Here is an 18,053-nt window from a genome sequence, read left to right on the forward strand (position 1 = left end):
CATCAGAGCTGTGTAAAGTTATTGCTCATGCAAACCGTACCTTTCCTGCTGTTGCCGCTGCACAAATAAAAGCTTTCTCCTGGCAAATTAACTGGATGCTTTTATTGTGAGGAATTGCAATGGGTCTGTCACCAAGTTACTGGAGCTTCATTGGTGGTGCTATTCTTATACAAAAACAAGTCTGATTGAACAGATATGGACACATTCTTCGCTATATGGTCAGCAGATCAGTTTTCAATATTGTAGGGAGGAATTGTACAAACAGAAAAAGCCACAGTGAGCTGAAAAGGGCTGTAGGCAATAGGATCTTATAACAAGCACACCACCAACACATCATCAAGGTAAACAACTAGATCTTGCTGTGCAGTGCAGTGGATTAAAAAAAAACATGAAATAATGACAGAGGAAAGGCTTCTATTTTACCAATGAGAGCTGCATACTTCTACCTGTTTATGTCATATCTCTTCCCATAGATTGGTCAAAGTTAGATGTCCCATACTGTCTGCAAACAGCTGTCTGTGAATTTTAAAAAAAGGGGCAGCAAGTCTCCAGTAGTAGATATTAGGCCTGGGTCTCTTTTCTCTGTCCCTTTATTTGTCTCTTGTGGGAAATGACCTTTGGGTGTGATCTGCTGCACACCTGTGTTGAATTAACCCATTGCCTTGACTGTTGTATAATGGACTGTTCATGCTCAGAGCAAGGCCTACGGCTGAAGTGTGTAATCAGTTATATTTGACTAAAATATAAAGCTCTACAGGCATTGTTTGCTTTGATGGTGTGCCACCCTTTTTCTACTTTTGGTCTGTTTCTCTGTCTTATAATACACCTATCATCCGACCTAAATAACTACTACCTATTTCAAAACAGTGCTGTGTCTGTCAAAATCCCTGGAATCATTAGTAAACAATCAATTCAAGTCATTCTTAACTAGACACTCTGTATTAACCCCCTACCAATCCAGTTTTAGAGCAGATCATAGCACCAGCTCTGCTCCCTAATTTTAAATGATATTGTGTCAGTATAACAGTGTATGAAAGTGGGTAATAATAAATCAGTTTTTACCAATAACAAAAGGTGTCCAACAAGGTTCAATCTTAGGACTAGTCTTGTTCACTATTTATATAAATAATATAGTCATGTCTTTACAAACCTGTAATATCCACCTTATGTAGATGACATTGTTTTATACCGTTGGGCTGACTCTTTAAAATTGGCTACTAAAAATCTGAAGCTTTTTTTTCCAATGCTTTGCAAGATGCACTTATAGATCTTAAACTTGTATTAAATGCCCATAAAACAAAAATGTATGCTATTTTCTAGAGCCAAAGACATTGACTAGAGTAATCTCCAAATCTGCACTTCAGATTTTACATTTGGAAGAGTCCCACATTATAATTATTTAGGCATCTGGATTGATGATAAATTCAACTTTAAACCACATATTGATGGGATTATAAGAAACACAGGTTTTTATAGAAGTCTTGTTTCCCCTGTGTTTTGTAGATGGAGGATTGTGGAAGCAGTCTTTGTCTAAGTGTTAGATTATGGTGATGTGATTTACAGATATGCAGCAACATCCACTCTTATGCCCCTAATTGCTGTAAACCATACAGCCCTTAGATTTATAGACATCTACAGCACTCATCGCTGTATTCTGCATCAGAAAGTGGGTTGGCCTTCCCTTTCCATTACAGGAGACCAGCATTTGTTTTTATTTATTTATAAAGGTCTTCTGCAAAAATTACCCTCATATTTTACATCACTTATTGGCAGGAGAGATCGAAGACATAACACTCGCTCTCAGGACTGGCTTGGTGCTGCAGGCTGTTGGAGTCAACACTGAACTGGAAAAAACTGCTTTCAGATTTTTTGAACCATACAATTGGAATGAATTGCAGTGTACCTTGAATCTTCCAATGGGTCAATGTAAAATTCTAGTCAAAACCCTGATTAATTGTATTATATTACTGCTCCCTCCTGCTTTTCTTTGCTTTGGTAGAGCGGGTCACCCACTATGGGTTTGAATGGGTGAATGTGGCAGTAGTGTAAAGTGCTTTGAGTGGTCGATAAGTGTAGAAAAACGCTATATAAGCGCAGTACATTTATCATTTACTATTTTTGGGATTTTTATTTTATTAATATTTTTTAATCCTTTTGTGCTACTATTATGGTATTCTTGTAAATTTCACGATTGATATTGTACATTCTAAATTGTTTGTTTTATGTTCTATACACTTGTTTACCCAGCTCTCTGAAAATGAGATCTCAATCGTATTGGGACTTACCTGATTAAATAAAGGTTTGGATTGATTGATTGATTTTAGTTGATGTCTTTTATTTTTACCAACAAATTCATTCAAATGGAAGCAGTTTGCAGCATTACAAAGCACAAAACTCATTTATAGATTAGTAGTGTCTTACAGTCTGCATTCTCTCTCTGTCCACTAAATGGAGCTAACAACCTCCACAGCTTTCCTTGCTGCCTCCTTAAAGACACAGAAGGAAAGGTTTCAGGGTGTTATTGACTATATTACACAGCTAACTGCTTAGCTGTTAGTGATGAGGAGAGAGAAGTGGAAGAGCAGCAGACAGCCATCATTGCAGTGTTTTTAATAGACATGATTGAGCTCAGGGATCAGTGCTATCCTGGCAGCATCTGCTTCCATAGCCAGCCATATTCTCCACAGAGGGGAAAACCTGATTATCCAAAATGACAGCAGTGTAAGTGAATTGGCTGATTGTCAACGGGAGAGAGAATACACTACTAGAGTGTGTTGGGCCTGAATGTTTGGATGTTAACACTTTTGAGTGCTGGCAGTTGGTCTGGGCCATGAGAAAGCTCTAAAAAGTCATTAATGTTTTTTTGTTTTTGCTGCTAGTGCTCCTTTAAAGACCATCTGCTTGGTTTCAGCGGGCTCTGCAGGTTCTGCTGACTACAAATAATTGTTTGACCTGAGGGCAGTGTCTCTGCAGTAGTTGAGGATGTAATGGTTTACTGAATGGCACCACAGTGTAGCACTAACTGATGTACAATCAGTTAGTGAGTGGGTGTGTGAGATTGTAGTGTTGTTGCTCAGCCTCGTTTTGCCTTTTTGCCCGCCATTTGTAACATGAGTAATTATATTTGTTGCTCAAATGTCAAACCTGTAAAGGACAGCTGACTGGGTCTACAGCCACTCTTTGCCAGATTGTTGTTCTAACCAGATTACGCTAAGGCCGCTTAGAATTTACATTCTAAATTTTGCTCCAGTGTTTTTTCCTCGTACTAACGTTTGTCTACTTTTGCTCAGGATCACTGCTTGCCTGCCTGCTCATCAGATTGCCACCCTCCAGACCACCTGCCTGCCTTGCCAGCCTCCAGTCCTCCTAACCCCAATTGCCTGCCCACTCATCAACTCAGCTCCTGCTCCCCACACTGCTCCTTCTCCTCCTTGAGCCCGCCTCACTTGCCCCCAACAAAAATGTTAACCATACAAACCTGGGTGTAAATGATGACAACTGTGTATTTGAAATCTACGTATCAGCTGGGCTTGATCGACACTCAGCCCAGAGCTAAATGTGACAGCATATCTTATCTGATGAGTTAACTCGTTTATCTCACTGTCATGAGAAATAACGACTTCCAGATCTAGATACAGATATGACTTCACAGTCGATCACTTAACATCCACAACAGACAGATGTTGGAACATGTCTGCTAACTTCCCATTCTTTCTATTCCATATAACACACTTACTGTAGTAGTTTTTCAGAGCCATACCAAGTTTAATGTCTTTCAATAGAGACAGTCTGGAGACAGAGAAAGTAGCCTATTGCAGCTGCCGTGTAAGGTTAAAAGCCTATGATTATAAACTGTGGCATTTTGTTTACATCACCCTATGCTGTATCCCTAGAGAGCAGCATCAACAAATATCTGTTAAAAAAGTGAATGTGATGCCAAGTCTTACCCCACACCTGCTTTGTGTATTTACTGAACTGTCTGAAGACGTTTGAATGAATGAGCTTTGGGTACGGGAACTATAAGTACATGATAGTTAATTAGGAGCAGATGGGACAACACAAAAGAATATTAATAACATGACCATTGTAGGATAACTGGCATTTTTACACTTCATGACACTTGGTCAGGCATAATGACAGCAAAGTTGGTCTTTCATCAATCTGTCCTACGAAGTCCTCCAACCTTTATTACAAAATAGGTTGTTTGCCATTGCCTTAAAAAACTACCCATGAGGGTTTTCTTTTTTAAAGTACTTTTTTGTGTATTTTTTCCTCCATTGATGGCTTAAAGCAGAAATATGAAAGAAAATGATGGGAGAGCAACAAAGGTCCAGCAGCAGGCACGCTGCAGTTCATGTTTAGTCTCTATAGCCCCAGGCCACCAGGGTACCCCCTGTTTTCTGATTTGGCGTCCCTATTAGTAGGAGGATTTGGCAGTGCCCTCCAAAATCCATATCACTATTATAGAAGAGTTTGCATCCTCTTACTGACCTGCAATTAATCTGAATCAGGGTTTAAGCCCAGGAGACTTTAACCAACTCCCTGGGGCTTTCTGGTAGTATGACGGAAAAGAAAATATAATAATAAGTATTACACAGATAATTGTGAAAGATAACAGATTTATGGCAGCTGCAGTTCAGCCCAACTCCACTGTAGCCTCAAATTCACAGGTTCAACCTGAATCTTTCATTAAGGACAGATCGAGACTGAAACTCTCCAAGGTGGGCTCAGTAGCTTTGTAAACACAAATCTGTAACTTCTGATCTGATTAGACTGTGTTTGTTCTAAATACTGACAGAAACTTGGAAAGGAAAAACATGGCCAGTGATACATTTGCTGCAAAATTCAATTTACATGTAGAAATACCTTCTTCTATAAGCCTTATGGAATGGATTTGAATACGTCGTTGCATCGTAGATTCAACAGATAAAAAACTGACTGAGAGCTACATCATGACACTTGAATACTTTCCTTCTTATAAAACATTTAATTCATAGATGTGGAATGATTATGGTCTGTTCTTCTACATTAAGCACATCTGTAACCATTACAGCACAGGAGCAAGGCTGGATTACTGGGCAAAGCAGGCAACTGCCCCCAAAATCTGGATGCTAAAAGGAACATTGTACTTAAAATTCATCAGGTTGCCACAAACATGTATCTGCTGGATGTGTACATACAATTAAAAACTTATAATAATTTACTTTAATTGCCAATGAATGAAGTTTTTACTTCATAAAAAAGGGGCTGATTGTTTCCAGGTTTTCTCACAATGGTGGAGATGAGAGAGCTGTCTGAGAATATCAGAAGTGCTATTATCAAAAAACATAACCATTCCAAAGGCTACAAGGCAATCTGCAAAGATCTTTAAACCCCTGCTTCAAAAGTTTGTAATGTTATCGAGAAGTTTCACAGTTATAAAACGCTAAAGGTTATAAAACGCTTCCAGGATGAGGTGCTAAGAAGAAACTCAGTGAGAGAAGTCTGTGAAGGTTGATGCGGATTGTGAAAAAAAAAACACCACACAAGACATCTAAAGAGCCTCAGGCTGACCTTGATTTAACTGGAGTGGTCGTTTCAGCCCGTACCATACGCTGCACACTAAATCAGGTAGTGCTCCATGGGTGAAGGCAAAGGAGGACACCACTATTAATAGAAAGGCACAGAAAGGCAAGACTAATGTTTGCAAAAGCTTTCATATATAAACCACAGTCTTTCTGGGATAATGTTCTATGGACATATGAAACCATAGTAGAGATCTGTAGGAATTCAGTGCTTCAGTTTGTTTGTTTGTAGAAATGGAGGAAACCCTAAGTACAGTAAAACGTGGCGAAGGTTCTATCATAGTGTAAGGCTGCTTTGCTGCCTCTGGTACTGGAGGCACTGAATGTATCAAAGGAATGATGAAATCAGAAGATTACCAAGGCACTTTAGAGCGAAATGTGTTACCCAGTGTCAGGAAACTAGGTTTGAGGCAAAGATCTTGGGTCTTTCAGCAGGACAACAACACAAAGCATACATCCTGCAGCACAGCAGCAGAAAGAATAGTTGAAAAAGAGGAGATTGTTTTAAACTGGACAGCAATGAGTCCTGACCTCAATCCCGTTGAAAACCTTTGAAGAGAGCTGAAATCTGCCATTGCAAAAAGGGCTCTTGCAAACTTAAAGGATCCTCAGGTAATGGTGACATAGTTATCCTTCTTCCTAAACTCTCTCTGAAAAAACCACCTCTGTTGTCCTGGTGTATTTCTTAAGCTGTTTTTCCCTTATTCATGCAGCTCACATACCTTATATTTTAAAGCACATTTGACTTCAGGAATGGATTCACAGTGTAATAGAAAATGGCATATCTAGGTTCCATATTACCTCAGGCCCAACAGTATCCTCTGTGAAAAGAAAGTGTGCACTGCACACTGAGGTTGACTAAAAGGAGAAAGAAAGTGCAAGAGTATTTCCTTTGCTCTGATGGATTTGATCAAAACTGTGTTTATTGAGAACGGCAATGGACCATAATGCTATCCAAAACAAAAACGCAGAGACTGCATTTAGTGAAAAATATGGTAAGGCCAGAATCTGACACTGACACTGTCTTACCATAAAAATAATTACTGTGCCTTAAGAAAAAGAAATTAGCAGTAACTACACTCTGACTTGGTCATCTCTGCGCTGGGCACTGTTAAATTAGGGACTATAAGAACTGTGGTGGGGAGGAAGACTGAACCTTATGGTGCACTTTTTTTTAGAAACAAAGTCCCTCCCCAAAGTTAATATTTTCTTTGCATGCTCGACCTTGACTAAGAAGAAAGAAAACAAAAACAAATTACAACTCCCTCCACCCAATATCTCAAAATAACATAACAGTATGTAACTGGTAAAACTCGTTAACCCTAATAGCTTAAGAGAAAAAGCATAACGAATTTAAAATGATGTACACTGATTTAAACATTTAATATCTTCAGAAAATATTAATTTTCACTTTCTGTGCCACGTGTTGATCAAATATTCCAGAAATTCTCTATCTTGAAACCGAGAAGTACTAAAAGAACAGACAGTTACTGAATGAGTGAACAAAGCTCCAGCTGAGGCTGCTGAGAGGCGTGAGCACCCTAAAATGTTGGCAACACCTCAGATTCCAAATATTCAAACTAAATATGAATTACATCTGATGATGTTGCCTAATATGACATTAGCTGTCTGACAGCCTGCTATAATTAAACCAACAACATCATACATCAACCAGGCCAGTGGACACAATTTTCGTAATTTTGCCTCTGTACACCACCACAATAGATTTGAAACCAAGCCATCAAGATGTGTACTGTAGGACTACTACACATGAAATCTTTTTATGCTCATATTCAACTTAACCTTTAAACACCCAAAAACAAAACAGACAAGTATTAAGACTCTTCCTGCATTTTCTTAACATCTGTTGAAGTTTTAAATAGAACTAAAAGTAATATTTACAAGATTTGACTGATACAATCTAAAATTGAATTTTATTTCTTTAATTAATCAAAAAAAAAAAAGAATAAAAAGAAGATGAAGAAGAAGCTACAGTATGTTGGCAGAAACTTCTGTGTGATTGCTGGAAAACACTGTTTTATGTCTTCACATGTTCTTGAGGGGCAGCCTGCCTACACAGGTATTAAAATGCATTACAGTCCACCAGCAGTGTGTGCTTGTGTGTGTGCAGTGTCTGACTCGGTAGTTCTAGCTGTAGTTCCTCAGGTACACCAGTCTGTGAGGCTGGATCTTCTCCCGACACAGGGGGCACTCTTTCTGTGAGAAGTATCACACAAACACATGTGGCAATGTTACATTTAAACACAAAAGGTCGGGTGCAGAGCGTAATTGCATGCTGGTTTATACTCTAGCTTCAAAACATGTATTTTAACTAAACAGGCAACATTTGACACTGTAAGGTTTTTAGGGCTTGTGGGGTCGAAATGTTTAGTTAAAATACAGTTTTGGGAGCTATAATCCAGTGTGTTAATACTCAGTGCAAAACCCAACAAACAGTATAACCACCATAATTTACATTGGGCAGTTAACAGCAGTCAAAACCTGGTGTGAATAGAGTGCATTGTGGAACAACTCGAACAATACCTTCCCCATAAACTATTTGCAAAGCCAGTTTTTCATTAAAAGTTTTAAACCTGCATTATTTACATCCATGTTTACTGGCTAGCAGTCTTCTTCCCTGCATTTTTTGGCACACTGCTGCATTTCTTGACGTAGTATCAACACCTGTTGATCAGTGACATAGTCTAACAAAATTGGATGGAATGTGTATCATGTCACCCCGCATGCATGAGACAATCAAAACGGGGACCCACTCATAGAAAAATAGCTCCCTAGCTACTATAGGTCAAAAACTCCACAGGGAACCTGTACAAGAGCAGAGGTTGACATCTGATGTGAGTAAGTAAGAACATATAAGTGGAAGCAGAGAAAGTTTTTTTCCTAGTCAGCCACACATGGCCACGCATGTTTTGAGCCCAACAGTTTAGCCAAACGAATAGGTTTGGTTGGGGGAGGATGACACAGATTGACCCTTGTCTAATCTGCTACCAAACAAGACCACAGTATTGCAGGTGGGCGCTGTTATAGCATGCTATGATGCTGAAGTTGAAATTCATGGGATCAAACCTTGGCATGGCTAAAGGAGGCAATACTGTCCTTGGGGAAAAAAGGCTTAAGTCACAAGAAATGTCAGTTTCTGCTAGGGAAATAATCCCTCAAAACCTGATATCTTAAAAATTTTGTGTTGCAAAACCATTTTGGGGAATAATTAATAGATGTACACAGTCAGTAAATGGGCTATACCTCTCAATAACACTGGTATTGATTTTGATTCCTTGGCATTATTTAAGCGGTTATGGATGCTGAGATTTAGTACTGTTGATTGAAAATATCCTGGTGTAACTTGAGCGAGACATGACATAAGCCTGACCTTGGTATTGCACCAGTCTGTGATGCATTCCCAGCAGAAGAGGTGTCCACAGGGGGTGGAGGTGGAGTGTCTCCTCTCTTCCAGACAGAGGATACAGCAGGCAGCTCTGGGACTTGAGATCTCTGTGTGCTGCGGACTGCAGACAGACAGTTCAAAGAATTAGGCATCAAACTCATGTCATGTATTTTATTTAGGTCTTTTACTACAATGCCTCAATTACAAAAACTGTAGTGGTTCTTGCAGTGGTTGTTTCTAGATAGCTAATGATGAATGGAAATCTTGATTGAGTACAATCAACATCGAAGATTTTCTGTATGGTTCACCTGCGGAATGCTGGGAACCCAAAAGAGATGGCCTGACCAAAAGACTTTCAATTAATTGCTGTCAGGTCTGTTCAAGTGCAGAGCAAAATATTTCTACAACTACTGGCCAGATTGCATTGAAATTTTCTCAAAGGACCAAAGAGGATGAATTCTTTGAATGACTTTGGTTAGCTCACCATTGGAAATACTGACAAAACACTGTAGACTTTAACATTTTAATACTTACTGTAGAAAAGGATCAGTAGTTTTAATCTAAAATTCTGCCCCGACATTAAGACAGAGATGTAGAAGGAGTGTAAGAGGGTAGCCTACAAATATCCAGAGCTGTGTCCATTGGTCTGGTCCTGATCCTGTACCTGAGGTTCCTGTAGAGCTTCCACTCCTGCTTGACTCTCTGTCTCTGTCTAAAGTTGTTGAGCTGGAGACAAACAGTGATGAGCAGCTGAAGAAGGGACACTGCCCCCAGCAGCCTGTAGCTACTCCTGATGGTCCCGTCATTGCTGTTAGGTCCCATGACATGCAACTACACACAACACAAACACATACACACAAACACACACGACATGGATGTACAGTTAGGTCCATAAGTATTTGGACAGTGACACAATTTTTGTGATTTTGCCTCTGTACACCACCACGTTGGATTTGAAACGAATGAATCAAGATGTGATTTAAGTGTAGACTTTCAGCTTTAATTCAAGGAGTTTAGCATAAAATATTGCATTAGGCGTTTAGTAATAACAGCCATCTTTATACATAGTCTCTCATTTTCAGAGGCTCAAAAGTAATTGGACAATTGACAATTGATCAGTTTCATGGCCAGGTGTGGCCTGTTCCCTTGTTCTTTCATGACAAAAGATAAAAGGTCTGGAGTTGATTCCAAGTGATGAATTTGCATTTGGTAGCTGTTCATGAGAACTCTCAATATGCTGTCCAAAGAGGTGCTGATGCAAATGAAGGAGTCCATCATTCGGCTGAAAAAAACAAAACAAAGCTATTTGACAGATGGCAAGAATCTTCAGGAGTGGCCAATCAACATTTTGGTACATTCTTAAAAAGAAGGACTGCACTGGAGCTAAGCAACACCAAAAGACCTGGAAGACCAAGGAAGACAAAGTGGATGATCACAGAATACTTTCCTTGGCAAAGGAAAACCCCTTCACAATATCAGACCAGGCCAATTGAGCATTCTTTTCACTTTCTGCCCTCAGTTTTGTCTTCAGTAAGACCCACAGACAAGCATCATCTGAAGGTGTCTGAAGTATTAGCCTGGTAAAGCATCTCAAGGGAGGAAACTCAGCATTTGGCAATGTCCATGGCTTCCAGATGTCAGGCAGGCACAGACTGCAAAGAAATTTCATCCAAGTATTAAAAATATTCCTTATATTTATAATTATATGTGTTTGTCCAATTACTTTTGAGCCACTGAAAAAGAGGGAATATGTATAAAAATGGCTGTAATTCCTAAATGGTTAATGCGATATGTGATCGCTAAACCCCTTGAATTAAAGGTGAAAGTCTACACTTCATTCACATCTTGATGGCTTTCTTTCAAATTCATGGGTTCCTTCATGGGTTGTGTAGAGGCAAAATTACGAAAAAAAACTGTCTCTCTGTCCAAATGCTTATGGACCAAACGTTAAATATAACATTTTGAAATAAATCCTTCAGGCAGTGGTTTAGCTCAAACTGATCTACAATTCTATACCACATCAACATCAACATTTTAATAAAGTTGGCTTCAACTACAATCTCTCTGGAGGACAAACGACATAACTACACTGCTACATATGGAGATCATAATGTTCTTTTTCAGACAGGCAGTTTGAGATCTGTACAGTGGAGGGTTTGCAAAACACAAACTTTGGAAGATAATTTGGCAAATGTACAGAATTCTGTAGTCAATGCCTCTATAAATGTAAATGTGATATGTAAGCATCTTTGACCTGCCAGAGTGGGTGTTCCCTAGTAAACATACACTCAGTTGCCAGCTTATTAATTATACAAACTTAAAAGTAAGCAATAAATCCTCCCTAATAAAGGGTATAATTTTCAGTTTGAGTTGAGACTGTTTTAGAGAGTTGCTGAAAATTGTTTTAGAGAGGTGTTGATTCAACTGTATGGTCACTTTCAACTGTATGGTCAGTTTTTCTCCAATCAACCTCCCCGAACTAACTTCTATGATTTCTTCTTCTAAACCCTCAACCTATCTCTTCGACCCCATCTCAACTAGGCTGCTTCAGGAAGTTTAACCCTTAGTTAGCACTTCTTTACTAAATATAATCAATCTGTCTTCATGAACAGGCTGTGTACCATAGTCCTTTAAAGTAGGGCTGGGCGATTTAGACCAAAAATCATATCTCAGTATTTTTAGACTGAACGGCGAAACACGATTTATCTTGGTATTTTCTACAAAGTGAGCTAAATGTTCAGTTGTAGGTCAAGCAACATGTGAGATATCATAAACACCTTTATTAAAACATAATAAAATGCATAAAATGCATAAAATGCAAAGACAGGGTTTCCTTCCCTGTTTGGAAATATACAAGTGCAAAACATGTAAATGAAACTTTATATAGAATAAATAGCCTATATTAAATAAAAATAGGCATATCCAGTGTTTCCCACAGGTTGTGAATTTACTTGTGGTGGGGGGTGGCATGACATGTGACAATGTGCATGCAGAAACTTGCAGTTTAAAGGGGGAGAGTGTAACCCAGGATATTTTCTGTAGCTAAAATTTGCAGAAACAGAATTTACAGCTCCTATTTCAGAGACTGGATTTTTTAATTGGCATTAAGGAAACCACTCTAAGGTTCTGTGCTTGGACCAATTCTATTCACCTTATATATGCTTCCTTAAGGCAATATTATTAGGATACACTCTATAAACATCCATTGTTATGCAGATGATACCCAATTACATTTATCATGAAGCCAGATAAAACCAATCACTTGGCATGCCTTAAGGATGCCATGGCTTCAAGGATGCCTTAAGGACATAAAAACCTGGATGACGAGTCATTTTCTGCTAAAGTTATTGTAATTGACCCTAAACACCTCAGAAACACATTATCTATTTATACAGTTACTCTAGATGGCATTGCCCTGGCCTCAACACCACTGTTAGGAATCTCTGAGTTATCTTTGATCAGGATATGTTCTTTATATCCCACATAAACTTAATAAGCTTCTTGGTTGGATTTTTTCAATTCCTTATTATCAGGAAGTTTCAATGACTCCATGAAAAGCCTCCAGTTGAGTACTGCAGCATGAGTAATGACAAGTACAAGGAAATGGGATCATATTTCTCCCATATTAGCTTCTCTGCACTGGGTCCTTGTAAAATTCAGCACAGGATTTAAAATCCTTCCCCTCACCTACAAAGCCCTTAATGATCAGGCACCATAATATCTTAAAGAGCTCATAGTACTCTATTACCCCCTACTCCCCGTAGAATGGGAGGCAGAGCCTTCAGTTGTCAGGATACCTTCTTGAGGATCTTTCTTCCTGCTTGGGTCCGGTAGGCAGACACCCTCTCCATGTTTAAGAGTAGGTTTAAAACTTTCCTCTTTGATAAAAGCTTATAGATAGGGCTGGCTAAGGCTTGAATCATACTTGAATCATACTCTAGTTATGCTGCTTTAGGCCGAGGCTGCTAGGGGGCTTCCCATGATGCACCAAGCTCCTCCCTCCTCCTCTCCATCTCCATCTGTAATCATTCCTATCCCTTTAACGCAAGTTACTAACTTAGCATCTTCTCTCTCTCTTGTAGTTTTGTCTCTCTTGTCTCTGCCTTCACTCCTCCTGTAGTTTTCTGCAGGTGTTTCTGCCACTGGGGCTGCAGAGTCTGGATCTGTGATTGCTCATGTGATTGCTCATGTGATTTTGATTGGAATGTTGGGCCTCTGTAAATAAGGTTATAAAGCGTAGAGTCTAGACCTGTTCTATGTGAAAAGTGCCCTGATATAACTTGTGTTATGATTTGGCGCTATATAAATAAAATTGACCTGACTTGATTTGAGAGAGCACATTATTTGATTAAAGTATGAATGCAAACATGGTAACTCTATGGCTCGGCCTACTTAAGTAATAATCAATTAAAATAATAACATAAATTACAACAACAACAACAACAACAACAACAACAACAACAACAATAGTAATAATACTAGTATTTTTGTATTCTGTCTGACATAAGAAATACATTTAAAACATGAAAAAAAAGTTACCTACATAGCTGATGCCAGCCATCCTCTTGGACAGGTGATAGAATGAGCCGCTTATGTAAAACAGAGCCACGTGAAGTTGGTGCAGGAGGGTAAGACCCTGCTGGAAGACAAACAAGGCTGATAGACACACTCTCCTCTGGGACTCTGACAACAGCCCCACTACCCTCTCCATCCACCTCCTCAGCCAAGACTCCAGGCTCCACGGCCCGGACACCACCTGCCGCCAACTGACACCACTGAGGCTCTCCTGCCCACGTTCTAGCTCGTTCTCCAGGCACACCAGGATCTTATCCAGGAGGTAAGGGAAGAAGGCATGGCATAAGAGAAAGAGCCCGCGTCTGGGCCAGGAGGGGATCCGTTGTTTAGTGGGATCCACCTGGACGATGCTGACGTACTCTTCGCCCAGAGTTTGGTAGCCTAGGGAGCAGGATGATTCAAATCAAGATGATCTTATAAACAGTTAAAAATTAATTAAGTAAAGTCAGATTTCCTATTGGTTTGGTCTACCTGAGAATGTTGTTAACCCATAGTATACAAGGTCTGACAGCAGCTCAATCTCCTTCCTCCAGTCCAGCCATCTTTTGGATCCTACAGGAAATAAAAAACAAAGTTCAACAAACTTTAATATCCAGAACAAGTGCTGAAATTCCTACACAGACCACAGCCTTAATTTCGAGGATAACCAGCTCATTTATTGCTCGAAAAGTAACAATCACTTCACTGAAAATATTCTACCCACATTTAAAGAAAACTATTTGCCCTCTTTTGTTAACAACTTAGAGCGACTACTGATTTGAATTAACTACTCATGGAAAGTAGAGAAAGACGTATGAGGTTTGGGTCTCACAAACTCAGCAAAGGTAGTGAGTGTTTGTAACACCAAATATACAATCGCTGTCCTTAGTGATTAATAGCTTATACTCTTCAACTCTATTTATCCAATACACAGCAGCATTTATATCAAGAGAATTGGCCTTATGTTTCCATAGTATACAAGTCCACCAAAACACAGCGCCGACTGCAGGAGCCATCAACCAGTTCTGAAACTTCAATTTCAAACAAAGTAACTAACTGACTCAGTACTCTAACTGATGAAGGTCCGAAAAGTATTCCAGTTATGTTTTTTAACCCGTGACAAAACACAAAGTGTCGTACTTCGGAGGAGTTTTGCAACTATCCAGGCTAGAGGAGAGAACGCACCTATAGTTAGCTCTAAAGCTACATGCTAAACTGAAGTAACCTGGCTAAACAAGACGTAACTTCCCACTCTGTTGAATTTGAAAAAAAACTTACCAGCAAGAGTTTGAAAAGCTTCGTTGGCGTTGTTTCTCAGGAAGGTTTGATAGTATTCGTCCTTTTGGCTTGACCGAATCAACTGGGACTGGTTTGCAGGGGCGAGGGGCATTGTTGACTACCATTAGAGAGCAAAAGTCAGACGCTAGCATACACAATTAAGTTTAAGATCATGGTGAAATATTCATGTCGACTGGCCGAAGTTTTTCAAAAGGGGAAATCTCCCGAGTACATCTCTAACGTACCATCAACACAGCAGCTTGTCAGACCTCCTCAGTCCAGTCAAACACAACCCTGTGGCTACAAACATTCAAGATACTACTGGGCTGCGAAAAATACAGGCTGTCCGTGGAGTGACCATCTGCCGCTGTGTCCTGCACAATCGGAATATGCACTAATACCTCCATATAATATTTATAATTTTAATGTAGCTAAATCCAGGAAACATTGGGTAAATTGCTGCTCTGAAAACAAACGAGACAGTCTGATACTCAACCTCATAACTCACATTGCCACTTACAGGCAGGAGGAAGTATTACAAGCTCACTTTCCATTAAAATAGTTGATAAGGAATTAACCTTTCATCTCATAAACTGTCTTTATGTTTTTACTTATTTTTACTTATTTATATATATTAAAATCATATTTTATTGCCAATTACATGAAGGCCTAAATGCAGAAATGCCATTTCCTGTACTTATTTATTGTGTTGTGGATGGTAAATTTGAACATTGAGTTAACAAACCGGAAGCAACTTAGCCACCACCAGTACCCATCAAGTTTTTAACAAAAGAATGTAAACTCCACCCAGGTTGATACCACCCATAATAACCTCTGATAAATAAATACAATGACCTGGAAAATCGATCAGTCAGGCTCTAGTAAAAATGTTATAAAATGTTTGTGCCTCTTCATGGATTATAAATGTGCAGGTAATACAGTAAAACATCCTAATAAATATCCGAACATCTGACAGATATTATATAACAATTTTAATTTAGTTATGTACCTTTTAAATAAACCTGTAAAACCTATATTTGCTGTAATGTTGCAATTGCTGCTACAGACAGGATGTTTTAACACAGAAACTATAATGTAACCCCTCCTCTACCTGGGTAAGTAGGTGAAGTACTTTCATTTATTCATTCAAACCTCAGGCAGCTCTACTGGGATCTGCCAGAAAAGTTGCAGAACCAGTTTCTTTGTCTCCTCAGTGCTGGTCCCTGAGCTAGCTGGGCGTACTATAACCGCTATGGGGAATATCCCTTTATAAGCCCACTCTGATCCTTTTACTGTGATTTTTCTCAGCACTTATATCAACCCCTTGGCTGTTTGCCCCACCATCCTGCACACCAGGAAGTTGAACTTTGCTCTCAGTGTGAGGGGAGGAGCTGGAGTTTTCCTTTCCCTCCTCTCTTTAACTTGGAAGCTACTTGTTACTTATTGCAGATTCAAGGTGGATGGTGTTGGAAGTACTTTACTGCTTGGAATAAACCACTGACGAGCACACGGGGAGAGTCTGAGATTTCGAAAGGTAAGACACAAACGTGACATCTCTGAATGCACCTTGTGTTTGTCTAGCTGCAGGTTTCAGGTTTGTAACATCAACTACATTATTTGTTAGCTAAGCTCGTTTCAAGGCGTTTAGACTATACAGGATTTGGAAGGCTGATAACAACGCTTTAGTGATCTCAGCTGCTTTGATTAATATGTTCAAATTGCACCTTTGGTGTGCTGAAAAAGTCCTCAATCCTCAGAATGTCCCCCAGAGGTTGATTCTGATTTGAATAGAGAGAGGTAAAACTCTTCCTTGATACTCAGGTTATGCACCAGTCAGTTCAGGAAAAGCTTTCCTGTAGCTCTATAATGGATTGTACATAAATCAGGTGCATTACATTCATATTTGAGCTGGATGACTAAGCAGAGCAAATCTGATTCTTAGAGGCCAACAGATGTAACTCAGGATGTTGCTAACAGATAAACATCGCCATGTGTACTTGTGTGTTATCACAACCATATGAAATCACAGTTATGGCTTTCAATACACTGTGGTATTGTATCATTCCAGTCTTAATAAGCGATCCGTCGCAGAATATCCCTAATACATGCAGACATAATTGTCAGACATTGATATTTAATACTTTCAATTGAATTATTTTTGTGTAAGTCATTTTCCAAAAATTGGATTTTTTTATTTTTCAGTGTTTCCATAAGGTTTATATTCTTTGAAGTTGTGAAACAACATTTAGTAGGAAGGTAAAACATCAACTATATGATGAAATAAAACCACATCCCTGTATATGTGAAATGCTGTTTCACATTTGATGTGATAAGTGGTGTAGATTTGAATTTGTGAAAGAGCTTTTTACATGTGAACTTAAATGTGAAATTGTTTTCACATGTGATGTCTTATATTTCACATCTTAAGTATTTGAAAATCACATGTGCCTATAAAATGTAAAATTATCACAAAGGAAATATGTGTGTTTTCACATGTGCTACAATCTCTGAAATTATTGTATTCAAATGTGATACTTCATTTCACTCTGGTGTTTTTAAATGTAATATAAGTTATTTCCCATGCCTATTTCTGAAAATTATATATGCCTATAAGGTGTAATGTAATATCACATGTAAAATTTACAATTTTGCGTGTATGACATTTTAGGTGGAATTTCTGAAAATCACACACCAAAAAATGTGAATTTAGTGCAATGGTGTTTCACTTGTGATTTCAGGTGTGGAAGTTCTAACAATCACATATTGTATATGATGTTAATTTTTCACAAGTGAAATGGTGTTTCATATGTGATAGTATATATGAAATTTATGTTTTCGTGTGTGATGTATGTCATTTCACATACAAAATTTCTGAAAATGACATATGCCTTTATTCATGTAAATTTATCATGTAAAAAATCTGAAAACAACACAAACCTATATGTGGATTTTATACATATAAGCACATTCACAACTGTATCACATCAGAGTTTGACAGCACTGTCTACATCAGATCTGATTTTTAAAAGAGGCCAATATCTGTATAATTTATTGTTGCTTATATTTGGGTTATCTGAACTTAACCTGTGTTAGTGAAGTTAAACTGAGTACACAACTGCAAAGTAACAATAGGGGAAACAGTAGGTGTTGTAGATTGTGCATGTGTGGCAGGTTGTTTGTAAAGGGACATTCTTAAAAGACCGAACAGATACAGTCACAAGCAAACGCACACAAACACATACACACGCACA

At 38.8% G+C, this 18,053-nt stretch overlaps 1 protein-coding gene across 1 annotated transcript; it reads right to left on the reverse strand.

The window, feature by feature from the left end:
• Positions 1–6,098: 6,098 nt before the first annotated feature.
• Positions 6,099–15,304, reverse strand: pex10 (peroxisomal biogenesis factor 10). The gene is made up of 7 exons (XM_040153702.1): positions 15,048–15,304; positions 14,803–14,920; positions 14,017–14,097; positions 13,514–13,926; positions 9,635–9,801; positions 8,956–9,091; positions 6,099–7,781 (listed from the first exon to the last, which is right to left on the reverse strand). The coding sequence occupies exons 1-7, from the start codon at positions 15,048–15,050 to the stop codon at positions 7,713–7,715; spliced, it is 987 nt and encodes a 328-aa protein (XP_040009636.1). The 5' UTR covers positions 15,051–15,304; the 3' UTR covers positions 6,099–7,712.
• Positions 15,305–18,053: the final 2,749 nt, after the last annotated feature.

Source organism: Xiphias gladius, chromosome 18, assembly GCF_016859285.1.
Source record: "Xiphias gladius isolate SHS-SW01 ecotype Sanya breed wild chromosome 18, ASM1685928v1, whole genome shotgun sequence".
NCBI lineage: Eukaryota > Metazoa > Chordata > Actinopteri > Istiophoriformes > Xiphiidae > Xiphias > Xiphias gladius.

Coding starts and splice junctions, on each gene's coding strand:
- pex10 (XM_040153702.1), bottom strand. Junction 14,098..14,802: donor AGCTTTTCAAACTCTTGCTG/GTAAGTTTTTTT, acceptor TATTTCCTGTAG/GATCCAAAAGATGGCTGGAC. Junction 13,927..14,016: donor TGGGTTAACAACATTCTCAG/GTAGACCAAACC, acceptor CCTGCTCCCTAG/GCTACCAAACTCTGGGCGAA.